The sequence below is a fragment of the Natator depressus genome, chromosome 1, assembly GCF_965152275.1.
Source record: "Natator depressus isolate rNatDep1 chromosome 1, rNatDep2.hap1, whole genome shotgun sequence".
In the NCBI taxonomy this organism is placed as follows: domain Eukaryota; kingdom Metazoa; phylum Chordata; order Testudines; family Cheloniidae; genus Natator; species Natator depressus.
In genome coordinates, this window is record NC_134234.1 from 251,809,038 (window position 1) to 251,825,522 (window position 16,485).

The window sequence follows — 16,485 nt, forward strand, 5'->3', positions numbered from 1 at the left end:
GGTCCAAAGTCTGTTGAAGTCAATGGGCTCTGGTTTAGGCCCTTAATGAAGGAAAGGTGGCATCTGGTGAGTTTTAAGAAAGAACTTAGTTAAGGAGGTATATGAATGAACAATGAATGTACACATGGACACTGGGATCATAGGGGGTTCCAGGAAAAGGGTGTAGCACGGGAGAAGGTGTGCAGGACACTTCCCAGTTGACACAATGACAAGAATTTATAGCTTTTGGGGTTTGTTTTGCTTAGATATTTCCAGTTATAAAAGTGGGAGAGAAACTTCAAGCTGGCAAAGCTGGTGTCTTAATGGTGATGCAGTAGAAAGACAGGGGGAAAAGGATAGTGGCAGATCTAGAGGAGACAGTGAGGTTCAATGCATTGAGCATCTACTTCTTGTGAACCTAAGTTCCAGTGAGGATTTGATCTCAAATGAGTTTTGTGGGCTTGGGCTGTTAGGGGGAAAAACTTCAGGAAATTGTGATTCCCCTCATCCTCCAGTGTTTCTGTCTAAATTTTGGCCACCGATACAGCTGGTCAAAAAAAAAAAAAAAAAAAAAACCCAGCAGAAAAGCATCATGAAAATTTAGCCAAATACTTTTTGTTGTTGACATTTTCAGGAAAACAGTCATTGAAATTCCACCCCCCTGCACCCCAAAATATTGACCAGCCTTAATCTTCATTCTTAGGGGTTATTTTATTCACATGACTTCACACACTTCAGCGTGATAGGTAGTTTGCTTTCAAGAGTGCTGCTGATCCAGACTGGGGAAGGTCAAACTAATTTCTTTCTAATTTCATATCTACTTGAACACTTGTGGGTTCTATCAAACTTGAACTTAATTGGGCTTCCACTTAAGAGAGGATGTGGGGACAGAGCAGATGGCAGAGAAATTCTACAGGAACAATAAAGAATCTAGATGTTAATATCACCAATATGGTGCCCATTTGTACTAGTTTGGGGGAAGGCTGTTTTCTTAATACATAGCAAAAGCGTTTCTTTAGCTAGAGAAATATTAAGCCCCAGCTGAAGTCATGGGGAGCTGTGAGTGCTTAACATAGCCAACGATCAGGCCTTGTGGCAGGTGCTTCAAATTGGGCACCCAAACCGAAAAATCCAAAATAATGGAGACTGAAAAAGTTGGGCCTTATTTATTTTTTTAAAAAATCTCCCTTGGGGAAAGAGAAATTGTTTAAATTACGGGAAACCAGATTCATAAACTCAAATTAATTGTGCAGCTTCTGCCAGAAATAGCTTGCGACGTTTGTGAACCTTGGAAATCCAGGAGATGTGACCACTTCAAGTCAGAAGTGAGGTGAAGTGGGAAAGGTGGTGTGCTAGTGCTGGATGGTAATGGATTGTTGTAGTGAAGGTGCTAATGTATTGGCCGACTTGTGGGGGGAGGCTTGCAAATCACATTACCTACAGTATGCCAGAGTTCCCCTAGTAGCATTTGGTCCTCACTTTCAAGAGTACTACAGTTCACTGCCCAGAATCACGGCCTATGGATGCCATTAAGGGATCCAAAGGAAATTCCAGCAGCATGCTGAAAAACTGTCCTCCTTAGAGTCTAACACATCTTTATTTATTCCTTCAGATGTACAGGGGCTTTGACAAGATGCCACAAGTTCAATATATCTACACAGAAGCCTCAGAGAGTCTTTGTGGGGTCAAGCTAGAGGTCAACAAGTACCAGTATCTGATTACAGGTAAGGGACCACTGGAGTTTCTCATGATCAGGACCTCTTTTCTGTCTGTATCTGTACTTGCCAAACACTCACACGGAATGGGGGTAGGTAGGTCAGCTCTATAAGCAAGTTCTTAAAGACAGTGCCTGTCTGCTTCCCTGTGCTGAAATACTGCATAAAACATAGAATGCAGTGACAATCAGTCAGTAGCATTCCAGTCTCCGGGGATTGTCTCTCCATCAGTAACACATTCCTCTACTTTTTTTTCCCTCCCCTTAAATCTCTCCAGTTTACAAACCACATATCCAGTGTTGAGCATTTTTTGAGACAATAAGTGGCTATTAATGCATAACTGAGCTGGTGTGCCCACCACAGTACAGGCCAGTGTGATTCGAAACAGCAAGGCACCGCTCTGCTGAGCTAGAAATGGAAAAGCCTGTTTGGACCAAGTGAGTTGTTAAGATGAGGATGCAAAGAGAATTGGGACAGCACATGCCAAGTCCTGTTTCTCTTTTAAGGTGCCGGCGCACTTACACCTTGCACTGTTGCAGAGGGGAATGTGATGGTTGTGGTCACTGGCATGCTGCTGGGGATTCTCACAGCTGGTACAAAGCTTCCAACTTGTGGAAGTGCCATAGTCTCAGTCAGTAATCCCATAGCTAATAGAAGAAAATAAACTGATTGCTGAACTGTGACTAAAGGCATACATGTGGTATTGAGAACATTAGCAGGCTCAGGAAACTGTCTGACTGAACTGAGAACAACTAATTTGTGTCCCTTTCTGTGTTTTCCAGGCCGTGTGTATGAAGGAAAGGTTTATACTGGCCTGTGTAACTTGTATGAGAAATGGGACCGACTGACTCTGTCCCAGCGCAAAGGACTAAATCATCGTTACCACCTCGGTTGTGGCTGCAAGGTATGTATTGCCTCCAGTTAGATGCAATTAAAAGCCTAATCGTAGAACTGTGCTCATTGCAGCTTATAGCAATAATGCAGGTGAACTATCAGGGAAGGAACCAGAGGGCAAGAGTTTTTTTACAGAGGGCAAAACAAGACAAATTTTGCTCCTCACGGGTTTCACAACGTAGTGAACAAGTTAAAGTTTTCTGCCTGTGCCTTTTCTATGAACCTTTTGGTATAATTTGGCAGGGTGGGGCAGAATCTCTGAAAATTTCACAAACATTATTTTGCACATCAGCAAAATTATGTGCAGAGCTGCTGGGAAAATGTGTTAAGCTTTTTTCCCCCTGAAAACATTTTGAGTGATTAAAAGTTCAGAACTTATCTCTAAGACTTTGCACTCAGCTCCCATCCTGCAAATACTTAGGCACATGCTTGATTCTAAGCCAGAGGTTCCCAAACTGTGGAGCACAGTGATACGGTTATCAAGGGAGCACAAAGACCTGATGGAGCCACTCTGAAAGGCTGGAGTTAAGAGGGGGCTCTGTCCGGCAGGGAAGTGGACAGGGCACTGTGCAGGTGGTCTCGACTCCCAAGACCAGGCTCCCTGCCTGCCTTGCTCCCTCACCACTGCAGCAGTCACAACCCAGCAGTTATGCTCCTCTGCTGGGGATATTAGCAGAGACTGTGTGAGTGGGAAACGAAAGGCTATACCCCGGGAGTACTGACCCACCTGCCAGAGAGAGCCCCTTCCTGACCCTGGCCAGACAGAGCCTGCGCAAGGAAAGCAGACAGGGCTGCACTCAAGAGCTGGAGTCAGCAGGGAACCCTGTACAGCAGGGGGCCAGTACTCATGGGTGCAGCCTTCCACTCTGATCCTGACCCTGGCCCTTCAGTGCTGCCCTGCACAGGCGGGGAGTGAAATGGGCAGGGAGCTGTGTCCCGGTAGCCAACACTACTGACTGCTGCAGGGAGTGGAAGATTTCCTCAGCTGCCACGTGGTTAGTGTCCCCCACCCCTGGCCCCCGTGGGTACAGGGTACTCCTTCCCCATAACCCTGTTAAAAAGAAGGGTATGGTCATTGGACATGAACCTCTGAAGGGGCGCTCAGCAAAGAAAAGTTTGGGAACCTCTGGAAGACAAGTAATGGTGGCGGAGGGGGAGCGACAAATCCCATGAATGGTAAGGTAAGCGTGACTGGAAATATTTGCGCACCACTGTTCTAAGCAGACGAACAGTGCCATTGACATTAATGGCACTGCTTGTGTGAGCAAGTTAAGAACACGTTTAGGTGTTTGCAAGATCGGGGCTTAATTTTTTAGTTAGCACGTTAGTGCTTAAAAAGAATTTCAAAAACACCAGTTTCTGATTTAAAAGCAAAGTCCTATAAAATGTGCCTTCAATTTACCCCTATTCCACTTGCTGATTATAATTGCAGATTAAGCCCTGCTACTACCTGCCCTGCTTCGTGACTTCCAAGAATGAGTGTCTTTGGACAGACATGCTCTCCAACATCGGTCATTCAGGGTCCCAATCAAAGCACTATGCCTGCATCCGACAGAAGGAAGGATACTGCAGCTGGTACAGAGGATGGGCGCCTCCTGATAAAACTATCATCAACGCCACAGATCCCTGAGCACAGTCCCTTCCCCATTTCCTTTCCTCCCTCCCTTGTGGCTGAGCTTCTCTTGGACAATAACTTCTACCAGATCATGATGATGACAATGAAATTAGTGCCTGTTTTCTTTCAAATTTTAGCACTTCGAACACTTAAAAAAAAGAAAAAGTCTATGCTGTCATACTGAATTTGTTTTTAATCACCTTTTTCGATTCTGAGATCACCCATTTCAGTCAGATTATATTTGTCTGGGAACTTTCGTTTGCACACCGGAAAAAAAAATTATGGAGCCCTTGCTCTCTCTATGTATCATTATCTATAGCAATATAATCTATATTTTTTTAGGAAAACAAAAATATAAAAACTATCCCAGTTCGGCACTATATCATTCTTCCTTGCCCTGGCTTCCCCAAGCCCTCTTCACACACTCACTGCACAAATTATGTAGACTGAAGCTATTTGAAGGGGAAACTGGTTTAATTAACTAGATCAGTAAATAAAACAAACAAAACCCTATTCAAATCGGGAATTTTGGAAGTGTGATTGACTCCAGAAGTGGGAGAACTCGGTGTTAAGACACTGCATCATCTGGTAAAAGCACCAAGGACTGAATGTCCTCCTTGCTCATTCAGTCACAGTGTGAAGGCGAGAGCACACTGGAAGTTCTGGGGTTCCATAGAACATAAAGAGAGGTTTATTATTATCATGAGGTTTTTGAAATAAAACCTGCATTCAGGGAGGTAATTCACCTAAGTACAATGCAGCAGGTGAAATGCTGAGCTTCTCTCTTTTAAACAGAGTTACTCCTGAAATTTTTGCAGTTTAGCTACTGCAGAAAAATTCCCTTGTGAACACCTTAAACCAAACAAATGAAAATTATCAACACTAAAAATAAATCAATCAATCCCACGGAGAGGAGGAAAGGGGAGACTCACTAGGGTTTATTGCTATAAGAAATCTATTGCCAAAATAGTGTTTAGCTGAAGTAAGATGTATATACACATAATGACATAAGCTATTTTTGACAGGACGTGGAATTATTTGGTGTTATAAACAATGAATGCTTTGATTGTGTTTTAAAACAGAAATCTTGACATTCCGAGTCAGTGATTTATTTTTGGTAAAAGATGTTGAAACTCCAGTGTACCTGCAGTAGTGGTTAGAATCACTGTTTCGTGCCCTCTTCCCCAACCATGGCTTACCTCCTACAGCTACACTGGCTGCAACTGTATATGTAGTGAAAGCAAAAGCTGGCAGAGTGAGGCAAGGAAAAGCAACATCTTGACAGGCACCTCCTAGAACTTTAAATTTCAGCTGTCCAATGGATTCCAAGTGGGTCAAGTGCTCTGTTTCCCCCAAGCTGTTGTTAATATAGCTGTGGGCACACGCTTTTTCCACGTCCTGAGGCGACATGGGGGAAGGGATGGTCCTGGCTTCACTGTCGACTGGAGGATTTTTTTGTTCTGTTTTGTTTTTATTAAGAAAACTATAATATAAATTTTCTTATTAAATAAAAATATTTTAAGGTTTAATGTTGATGAGGAGGGGTTGCTGACAAAATGGGTGACTGTATATTTTACCGAGTGTACGGGGGAGGAGGGCAACACTTAACAACATTATTTGTGTTTGTTTTTTATTATTATAATTATTTATCTTACATAGACATGTATCTTCAGTTCATTCCACTTAGGAAGCAGAGCTGCTGTCAGCAAGAAAAGGCATTGCAGTCACCCTAGACAGGGACAATATAGCATTTTCTATGCAGTGATCTTTTCAATTTGTTTGGAGCTTCTTCGCCATTATGAGACGGGGAAGAGTGTATTCTAGTGTTGGGATTGATGCATCAATCTTTTTGGGGCTTCTTTGACTTCAGTGGAGCTATGCTGATTTACACCAGTTGAGGATCTGGTCTATTTATTAGAAGACCCTTACAGCAGAATGTAGGTGTTTGGCTTAAATGGCATTTTCACAGAATCGTTTGGATTAGAAAGAACCTTGGGTGGAATAGTCAACAATGCCTAAGTGGTTTAGGAGAACCCAGCTCACTGAAAGTCAATGGGGCTTGTGCCTAGGTGCACTTAAAAATGCCACCCCTTGTCTCTACCCCTAAATTATGGACCTGATCATCAAAGGCAATAAGCACCATCAGGGGGAGATTAGGTTGCTTTTTAGGGTCAGGTGCTATATCAGGCTGCTTCCCTTTTCAGCTGGGCATCATCAAGTTGGGCCGTAAGCACAGGGGACCAATTTCTGCTCTGTTCCATCTGTGCAACTGCAGTGCAGTCACAGGTGTAACAAAGCAGAACTTTCTTATGCGTCTCTAGCAATGATAATTCCACCAGTACACTTCACAACTTGTGGAGTGACCATCACTGGAGCTAACCAAGGCCTGACCCAACTACCATTCGATCAAAGGTTCTTTAGCAATCATTAAATCATTGAGCACAGCCATTTCTCCGAGCTTTGGAAGGCGAGATGAAGCTTGTCGTGCAATGAGTTGTCAGGCGTTGATTTGGATTTCCATTAAACTGTGGCTCTGTATTTTACCTGCTCACTGACTGTATAATTTAAAATCATATAAATAGCTGAAACATTACAGTATTACAATCACATTATTGTGAAAATCTTTATTTTGTTGCTACAAAGATGTGTGTTCCTAGGTGGGCTGTAATGTATCAACGTGCTTTGTAAACAAACAAACAACAAAAACCCCAACGCTGCTACCAACAGAGTTATTTTCCTATCCAGATTTCCATTTTATATTGCAGAGGGTAAAAATATGTTTGACATGCAGACAGCTAGACTGGTGAAGGCGGGGGCTTGGAAAGCAACCCTCTCCCTTGCCAAATAAAGATGCAGCCGTAGAGGCTTTTTAAAATGTGGAACCAAACAGAGGGAAAGAGTAAGGGGGAAGAAACCAGCACAAAATACATTTCTTTTAGGAGGCTTTGAGGTTTTTTTAAATGAATACTATCAGGGACAGATATTTTGTGGACTAAGCTTGCCCTTGCATTATAAGGGTCTTGTCCAAAGCCCACTGGAATCAATGGGTGTTTTTCCATTGACTTAAATGGGCTTTGGGGGTCAGGCACCTAAATTTCTGCCTCACTATCTACTCTTCCCTTGCCTCACTGAAGATCACTGCAGCCTGCTAAGGCACAACTCCCTCCTTCTAGATTACAACAGGCCTTGCAGTATGTAAGCACTCTGTCTGGAGGACAGGAGTGAAGCTCCCGTCAGGGTGTTGTTTTCCCAGGTTAGCGTGGGTTGCCGTTGCATAAATCTCTTGCTGCTTCCCCTTTGTTGCGAAGGTTGAAATGTGGTCTCTAACATCCCCACCAGCCATGCTCTGTGCTGAAAGGGACACTGTCAATGGGACTACTTACATCTGTGTCCGCATGATCAGGGCCTTAGTTTTTAACAAACACACTTTTACTAGGTTTTAAATAAATCAATATTATTAAAACTCCATTTTTACAAACCTAATTCACTTTTCTAGACTATTTTTGCAGTTTCCTTATTTCCATTTTGTTTTGTTGCTTCTCTGAGCTTGGATAACAGATCCGTCAGTTTCACTTTCAAATCCAATTTCACTTTCCAGTTCTCATCACAAGCACAGTACTGGAATGTTCCGGCTGCCAACTCTGCCTGGGGGCTCTTGGTTTCTTTAAAAATTGTTTCCTTTTAAAGTTGGGAGGGGGGTGTTCTCCCCTCCCCGTTTTTTTTCTTTAGGGAAAAGGGTGAGGGGGATTATCTGTATGTGGAATTTCCTGTGCAGAGTCCCACTGAAGTCAATAGGGCTCTGTGCAGACAGAGCACTCCACCAACACAGTGTAAACTGCAGGATCAGGGCCTAATTTTGGTGTGCCAAACATGACCCTCGTCTACACTTTGAACTGGGGTGTAATTCCCCACTGGAGTAGACAAACCCACTCTAGTTCTGATTGGCGCACCACTGGAGGTACAGGTTAGTCACTCCAAGTACAGTACGTGTCTAGTGTCTCAGAGGGATGCTACTTGGCAGCTAGCCCCTCCTGCCACTCCGGCTACACGCTGTTATTAGCACATTAGTACTTGCAACCCCAGGTCAGAGTGTAGACATACCCTTAATATGTCTGACTCATCAACGTAGACCTTCCACGCTCACCAGTGGGGAAAAATGCTATCTCAGGGTGCCCATGAACACACCACTTTATAAGAACTCAAGTGAAGGCACAAGGAAGAAAGAGTTCCCATTGTTTCACAGGACTTGCCAGGCATATTTCTTCAACTTTTTTCAAAATATTCTAAGTCTATGAATCCTTTGTATTTTGGAAGGGAGTGACAAAATTCAAAGGATGGTGCAAACTTTTTTTTTTTTTTTTCCATGCAGGTCAAAGTTTTCTGTCCACCAAATCTTGACAAAATCCTTAAAAAAAAAAAAAATCCACTAAGCCTATGTTGCTGCTTTTGATGTAGTGGCTTAATCAGTATCTCGGTCACTCCCTTTTCTTCACTGAGCCCCTCTGCTATTCCTGGTAGTCACAGAAATTTGGGGAAAGGAAACGAAGCCTGGGAGAAAATTTTATCCAGAAGAAATATATTTGTTGCTAAATTCTGTAACACTAGTTTACAGTTTTCCTCCATGCTATTTATAAATTTTATACTCAATGTATACTGTCTTTAAGGTAATACTGCATAATGTTCAATTTTTATTGTGTCCTTTTCTTCTAAGCAGTAAAGTGGTTTTATTTCTATCACAGACATTCTGTCTCTGCCTTGCTTATGTTAGTCAGTCTGTTACTTTAACCATATAGAACTGGTACCATATACTTTAACATATACAAATGTTGCTTTTTCATTGGCTCTTATGTGAAAATCAAGCCTCTGGCAATTGTTCTACTCCTGAAGATTCCCTCAACAATCCCCCTCTCTTTTTAAAGCAGCCACTCTCCTGAGGTCCTGTTGTTGGGGTCACCAGCCGCAAAATGGAAGGAAATCCCTTTTGGAGTCTGTGAGTTCCACTTTTTAGATAGCCAGATGGGGTCACTACAGAGCAATGCAGCGACTATGGCTGAACGGGTAACACTGACTGCTCCTGAGGAGGAACATTTACACTGATGGTGTGTGCAGCAAAGGGGGCTGTTGCTATTACAACAGGCTGCTCCACAGAGGCTAGTTTGAAGCACATTTTATCCAATATACCAGTGTTTTCATGGACTTACTGCCCATAATGAGAGAAGGTGGAGGTTACTCAATCAAATCCTTTCCATTGTGAAAATCTCAACCCTTGGAATATCTCTTTAATGTGACTAGTTATGGGTAATCGAAAATTTTCCATCAAAGCTTTCTTTTTGACAGAAAGTCGGGTGTTCAACTACATTAATATTTTCCCTCACAATTTTGAGTTTTTGTCAGAAATATTTGGTTTTCTGGCAAAAAGTAGAAATTTTCCATTGCACATTTTGACAAAAAAAAAAATTGGGGGGGGGTCAAACGTTTCCATCACAGAACCCTCCTTCCACACACACACACACACACACACACGATTTTCTGAACTTCTTTATGACTAGTCCTCATCCATACCCCTTTCCAATTAGGAGCCTATTAGCCTTGCCAATTAGGAGCCAATTAGGAGCCTATTAGCATTTGGAAAAGTTTGGACATGCAAAGCTGTGTTTTTTGATCTGACAACTGTACTAGTGAGGGAAAGTTACTTTAAGAAGAGATTTAATTCCAGTATCTTCATAAACACTTCTATAGTGCCTGCCATACAATGGTCATATAATGCTTTACAAACACCAACAACCTTAGTTCCACAACACCTCAGTGAGATGGGAAAGTATTATTATTCCCATTTTACACATGAGCAAGTTGAAGCAGGTCAGTTAAGTGGCTTGCCAAAGTCACAGCAGATGTGTGTGGCAGAGACTGGGAAAAGCACCCAACATTGCTTCCATCACATACATGCCCCTTTCTAGTCTCTATTTGCACGAATAGGCTTTTGTTTGCCCAAATGTTTGGGGAGTAGCTGCTCTTCATGAGGATACCCATATTTGTACATGAACAATAGCGTTTGCGTACAAATGAGATTATTGGCTGTTTATTATTTGCAGTATTGTCGAACAGGTCAGAGCCAATGTGCAGCCATCCTTCACACCCGGGGCCAATAAGAAGACCCACATGTGGCTGTGGCCAAAGACAAGACAATGTCACACATCACTGGTGACTGCTCTCTGACCAGCTTTGATGGTGGTCTGTGGGCTCTGCACTTCGCTGACAAGGCTGCCGCAAACTGGCTTGGCAAGTTCCGCATCCGATAAGAAATTATGTGCAATTTGTTATTCCCCTGTTTAAAAGGGTTCCATCGTTCTTTCCAGGAGTCAAAACAGTGCTACAATGCTACCCACTGGCTGGAAATTACTGATCCAAACTATCTCATGAACAACAAATACATTTGGATGAGTCTACAAATGATTTCCAAACAGTGCGGTGGGGAAAAAAGCTATATCTGTCAGACAATTTATTTGCAACAAACAGTTTGCCCAGCTCTGTTAGAAATATAAGTCCTTGACTTATATTTCTTGCCCCTGATGTGAGGGCAAGGCAAATTCACATCTGTACTGGAGCATCTTGGATGACAAAGTGTCCTCATGATGTGTTGATATGATTAAATGAAATCGGGCCTTACAAATTAATTTGACTTAAACTAGGACAAACTGTAGCCCAGTGTAAAGAACACACCATTCTCTTATCTGTCTGTCTTAGGAACTTATCTGGCCCCCATGACTGTAGCATCTGAGCACCCCACAATCTAACATTTCTCCTATGAAGTACGGCAGTGCTATTATCACCATGTTACAAATGGGGAATGGAAGTGTAGAGGGACTAAGAGTCAGAATTTTAAAGGTATTAGGTGCCCACACATACAAATGCTTTGTGGGATTTTCATAAGCAGCTGAGAACTTTTTTGGGATTTTTGAAAATCCCACTAGGCATCTACCTACATGTTTAGGCACTTAAATACCTTCAAAAAATCTGCTCCCAAAGGAGTTACCAAAGGTCACACAAGAAGTCTGTGGCAGATGAGGAGCTCAAACCCAGATCTCCAGAATCCCACAGTAGCACCCAAACAACTGGACCACAAAAGCTCTCTTTATGCCCCTGATTAAAGACCAAGGCAAGAGCCAGAAATATTGGACAAGCTGGAAAGATAAGGATCTTTTTCATATATGGTAAGAATGTCTAATCATTTGCAGCTTTTTACTCCAAAGTGAACCTAAAAACCTGCTGATAATGCAAGTGGGTGGCCTCCTTTGGATCACGTGAACTGTTTTCTAGCTCTGTAGCCACCAACCATAAAACTTTCCTCTGATTATACGGCATGCTAATCAGCCACATCATCTCTGGGCCCAGCCACCCCACAGTCAGATACCATAAAAAAGCCTGACACTTTGACCATTGGAAGAATAAAGCAACATGGAAGCACAGCTCAATGGACTCAAACACTTTCCAAGACATGTGTCACTCTCTCTCTTTGAGCAGATCTATATATTACCACCCAGCTTTGCTAACAATTGTGGAGACTTCTTTCACTCTGTCAGACATTTATGAGTATGGGACATGCCTTAGAATTATAGATATGCATATTTTCAGTATACCATAGAAATGCAGGGGAGGAAGCGACCTCCAGAAGTCATCAAGTCCAGCCCCCTAAGCTAAAGCAGCACCTAAGTAAACCTAGACCATCCCTGACAGGTGTTTGTCCAACCTGTTTTTAAAAATCTCTAATGATGGGGTTTCCACAACCTCCCTTGGAAGCCTATTTCAGAACTTAACTATCCTTATCATTTGAATGTTTTTCCTAATATCTAACCTACATCTCTTTGCTGCAGATTAAGCCAATTAAATATTGATCTACATACTTAAAGTGAAGATATCAATCAACATCCATAACACAATTTTCTTACTGCGATTGATAATTTGCAATTAACAAAAGCAAATAAAAAATCTCAAAATAGAAGTTTGATAACTGCCTTATTGGATGTCCATTCATGTAAAAGATTATCTACAATATCTAACCCTTATATCACTACTAGTCCTACCAATGAAGATTAAGGAAGAACCCAACTGGTTGGACTAGGGAAGTTGGTAGCATTGGTCTTATTAACAAAATTAAACAGACAAAAAATGGTGGAGGGCCCTATCTGGATCCTGTTCGACTTTTCTTATGCATTTACAGCCCTGATATACTTAGCTGCAGTAAGCCTTCTAGCCTTATGACCTCTCAGTTGCAGGGCTATGTACTGGCCTGTAAGAGGGATTTAGGTCAGGAGATATTGTATTATGAGTGTCATATGAGTAATTGAAGAAGGACACCAATTTTCATCTCAAAAGCAGGGCTGGCCCTAAATAGGCCACCAGCCTTGCACCTGAATTCAAAATGAACCCAGCTATACAAACTGAAAAGCAGGAGATAATTCAGACATGGGGTCAGGGCTCATAGAAGGAAAGGACCATTGAGATCTTTGGGGGAGGCAGAAGGAGTCATAGGTTCATGGATGCATGTTGACCGTTGAGCTTCTCAAAGGGCCAGGCTAAGAGTCGTCATGCCTCTGCCTATGGTCAACCCCACTTGTGAGGGAAAACCAAAAGAAATACAACTGAGTTGTTTAAACACTCCCACTTCTGCTCCCTTCCCCGGGTTCAGAAGGAGACAGCTGCCCAGCACTCTTAGGAAGTCGCTGCCTTTAAGGAGCCCATGGAATGCCTAATTATTGTGCAGGTCTAAGGTACAGTATGTACTAGTTCACAGATAGGATGAATAAACACCAAGAGCAATTATGCTACAGCAAATTATGCAAGACAAACAGAATAAGAGCTCATGTTCAAAAACTCGAAACTGCTTCATTTAACAATCCAACAGCTGGTAAGTATGTCTAATAGATGGTAACCATGTCACAGATGAGACAAATCAACAGCAGCACAGCACTCTTTTGTAAGAAACTTCTGCTTCACCCCACATCTCTGATCTTCCTGCTCTTCTATGCATTAGGACGAGCGCAAAGACCAACTCAGCCACATCCAAACAGACCTGTTCCCTGTCTATGACAACCAGAGTCAGCAATTTATTTCTCACTCTTTCACCATCTGTGTCCTTCCAGGAACTGAGGGAAAAGGAAAGAGGCACCCAGGGACGTGTTCTATGTCTGCTATTTTTCTGCTAGTAATTTATTGTCTGTAAAGTTACAGATATTATTTAAATTGCCAGGGCTCCCAGAGTGAGTGACTCTTTCCACTCCCAACCACAGATTCGCTGCATCTTCCCCAACTAGATCATCATCAAAATAAACAAAGGACACTTACCATCTGCTTATGGCTTGGGAAGAATGTTTGCTCCACAAGAGGGAACTTCTCAGGACCCAGGGAATTGAAGATTTTAATTAGCTGAGAGAACTAAAGAGAGAGAGAGTGTCTGTTGTTTATTAGACAATAAACTAATGCTTTTAAAAAGTGCTGGTATGAAGGAGGGCCAGGGAATCACATTATCTTCTCCCACCCACCTTTCTGCAATTGACAATGGTGAAAAACATAGCATGCCAAGCTACCATTATCTCTCATGGGGTGCATAAAATTCATGCACTTGAGAGAAGGGAAGGAGTTAAGTGAAGAGACTGGAAGTGGACCAGCTTGCATTCAGTTACAGATCCACTATAAACAGATTTAGCTTTCACAGCACAGAAGGGCTGAGAGTAAAGAGAGGGCGGCTCTTCTTGAGAGTCTGGAGGAAAGGGCTTAAGACCCAAGCACTCCTTCGGTGTGTGTGTGACCGAAATAAGTAGTAGCCACTCATGTATAGCAACAAAACAAAATAAAACTCTCTCCCACATGCAACCAAATAAAGGATTGGTGATGTTTCTTAAAAGGTATGAGAGTAATCAAAAGAGACACTCACTAGAAAGAGAGAGTCTTCTACATCAGTGGCTCTCAACCTTTCCAGTCTACTGTACCCATTTCAGAAAGCTGATTTGTCTTAAGTAACCCCAAGTTTCACCCCACTTAAAATCTACTTGCTTACAAAATCAAACATAAAATACAAAAGTGTCACAGCACACTATTATGAAAAATTGCTCACTTTCTCATGTTTATCATATAATTATAAAATAAATCAATTGGAATATAAATATTGTACATACATTTCAGTGTATGGTATATAGAGCAGCATAACCAAGTCATTGTCTGTATGAAATTTTAGTTTGTACTGACTTTGCTAGTGCTTTTCATGTATTCTGTTGTAAAACTAGGCAAATAACTAGATGAGCTGATGTACCTCCTGGAAGACCTCTGCATACTTCCAGGGGTACACGTAGCCTGGTTGAAAACCACTGTTCTACACCATCCAATTTGAGTGCTGGGCAAAGAAAGCATGAACCTGATGTCTATCATATAAACATCTCTTGTAACTAGGTTCATTTGAGAGGGTCTGTCACCAATCTTACATGCATGTAGCATGATGCACACAGAATGAAATAGAAAAAAGTTCACCTCTTACTTCCCCATTTATCTTGGGGGTCAAAGGGGACATCATCCTAAGCGAGTTATTTGAAGAAAGCAGTGTGCAAAGTCTATGTTGGAAAGCAGAGTCCTCAGGAAGTACTTCACGCACAAGAGCTAACATGGTAAGCCAGGACAACACACACATAATTAACTGTTTATCATCAAGGGTCACACACAACTACACATGAAGCATCCCACAATGTGATAATCTGACAGTGGGATAACAGAGCTATTCTAAGTGAGCAGAGTCTTGATTTCTACCCACCTTCCACAACCTTATAATAATTTGTATCACAAGGAATTTCAACTCCTATTTGACAATCTGCAAATATCTACACACTATTACAGGTACAGGGCCAGCCCACAACATTTTGGCACCTGAGGCGGGGAGCTCAAATGACACCCCCATGCCCCCTCACTTAGACCAAAACTTTGAAAGGTCTCAATTCTGCCTTCTTCCTGTTCTACTCCTCTCATGGTACTGCTCTGCTACCTACCCCAATAAAGGAGAACTAACAACTTAAAATGCCTTGTTCAAAAATTTTAAGTAACACTTAACTTTCAAACAACCGAACAGTAAATGTAACTTTTCTTGTCTGCATGGTAAACGCTGGCATTTTATCTGTTTGAATAATCAAAGTGGTGCTTTCTATTCCTTCTTGGTTGCAAAGATTTGAACTGCTTCCTGAAGGTCCACAGTCTGGGCCGGCTCATGCTCTACTGAGATGGTGGCAAGGCCGACCAGCCTCTCCTGTGTCATTGTGGAGCGTAGATGTGTTTTTATTAACTTCAGCTTGGAGAAGCTGCGTTCTCCACTGGCAACTGTTACAGGAAGTGTTAGAAGTATGCGCAGAGCAACAAAAGCATTTGGAAAGAGGGTGGTCATTTTATTTGTGCACATATATTCCAGACCAGCCTTTGGAGTTGATCCTGCTGAAATGTGTCTTGAAAGGGCTTTCAGTTCATCACCTAAATCACTCGTATCAATATTGCGCATGGCATCATGTGTCAACACTGTCTCTAGTGCCCTGCATTGCTGGTGTAGGTCTTCTTCAGGTATAGTGAGGAGTTTTGGAATATCCTACAAAATCCCAAATATACTGCTGTGTTCCTTGAGCTGCATGAAACGTTCTTCAACTGACTGTATTGCACAATCTAGCACCTGGTTAAAGAATTCAACTTTGAATTGTTGTTTGGGGTCTCTTAGGGGATTATCCCGTACCTTGTAACCAAAATGTCTTCTTCAGTGACTCTTGTATTCTTGAATGGGTGGGAAAATAGCTTCAGTGTGAAGTTCCTCTACCAACTTCTGTGCACTCTTCAGAACGTTTTGAAATCCCTCATCTGACCGGTAAGATTGTAGGTATGACTTTGCTTTGTCCAGTTGTTCCATTGCTCCAGATATATCAAGGTCAACACCTTGGAGTCTCTTGCTTACAATACTTATTTCAAACAGTATGTCACGCCACAACACTAAGCCACACAGAAATTTGAAGTTATGTATGTTTCTGGTGATTCCATTTCCCTCTGCCACTGTTCTCCCATGAACAGTTCCTGTCATAGCATTATCCTCCATAATGGCAAATATGGCATCATCTATCTTCCCAATTTGGTGATTGACAGGCTTTATCGCCTCCACTCGACTTTCCCATCATGTGGCAGTCAGTGGTTTCAGTGTCAGAGAGGATGTTCCCAGATGTTGCTTCAAAATTTGCCATCAATGAGTTGATGCAGAGAAAAATACATAGA

The 16,485-nt window shown here is 42.2% G+C and overlaps 2 protein-coding genes across 2 annotated transcripts in view; one reads left to right on the forward strand and one right to left on the reverse strand.

The window, feature by feature from the left end:
* TIMP3 (TIMP metallopeptidase inhibitor 3) overlaps window positions 1-8,393 on the forward strand; it is a 47,300-nt gene extending 38,907 nt beyond the window's left edge. The window contains exons 3-5 of the mRNA XM_074941307.1: window positions 1,592-1,703; window positions 2,477-2,598; window positions 4,021-8,393. Of these exons, the coding sequence (XP_074797408.1) occupies window positions 1,592-1,703; window positions 2,477-2,598; window positions 4,021-4,218 (432 nt within the window). The 3' untranslated portion in view covers window positions 4,219-8,393. The remainder of the gene's footprint in view (window positions 1-1,591; window positions 1,704-2,476; window positions 2,599-4,020) is intronic.
* Window positions 1-16,485, reverse strand: part of SYN3 (synapsin III) — a 280,530-nt gene that overhangs the window by 159,865 nt on the left and 104,180 nt on the right. Inside the window, exon 6 of the mRNA XM_074941255.1 lies at window positions 13,546-13,635. Within this exon, the coding sequence (XP_074797356.1) occupies window positions 13,546-13,635 (90 nt within the window). The remainder of the gene's footprint in view (window positions 1-13,545; window positions 13,636-16,485) is intronic.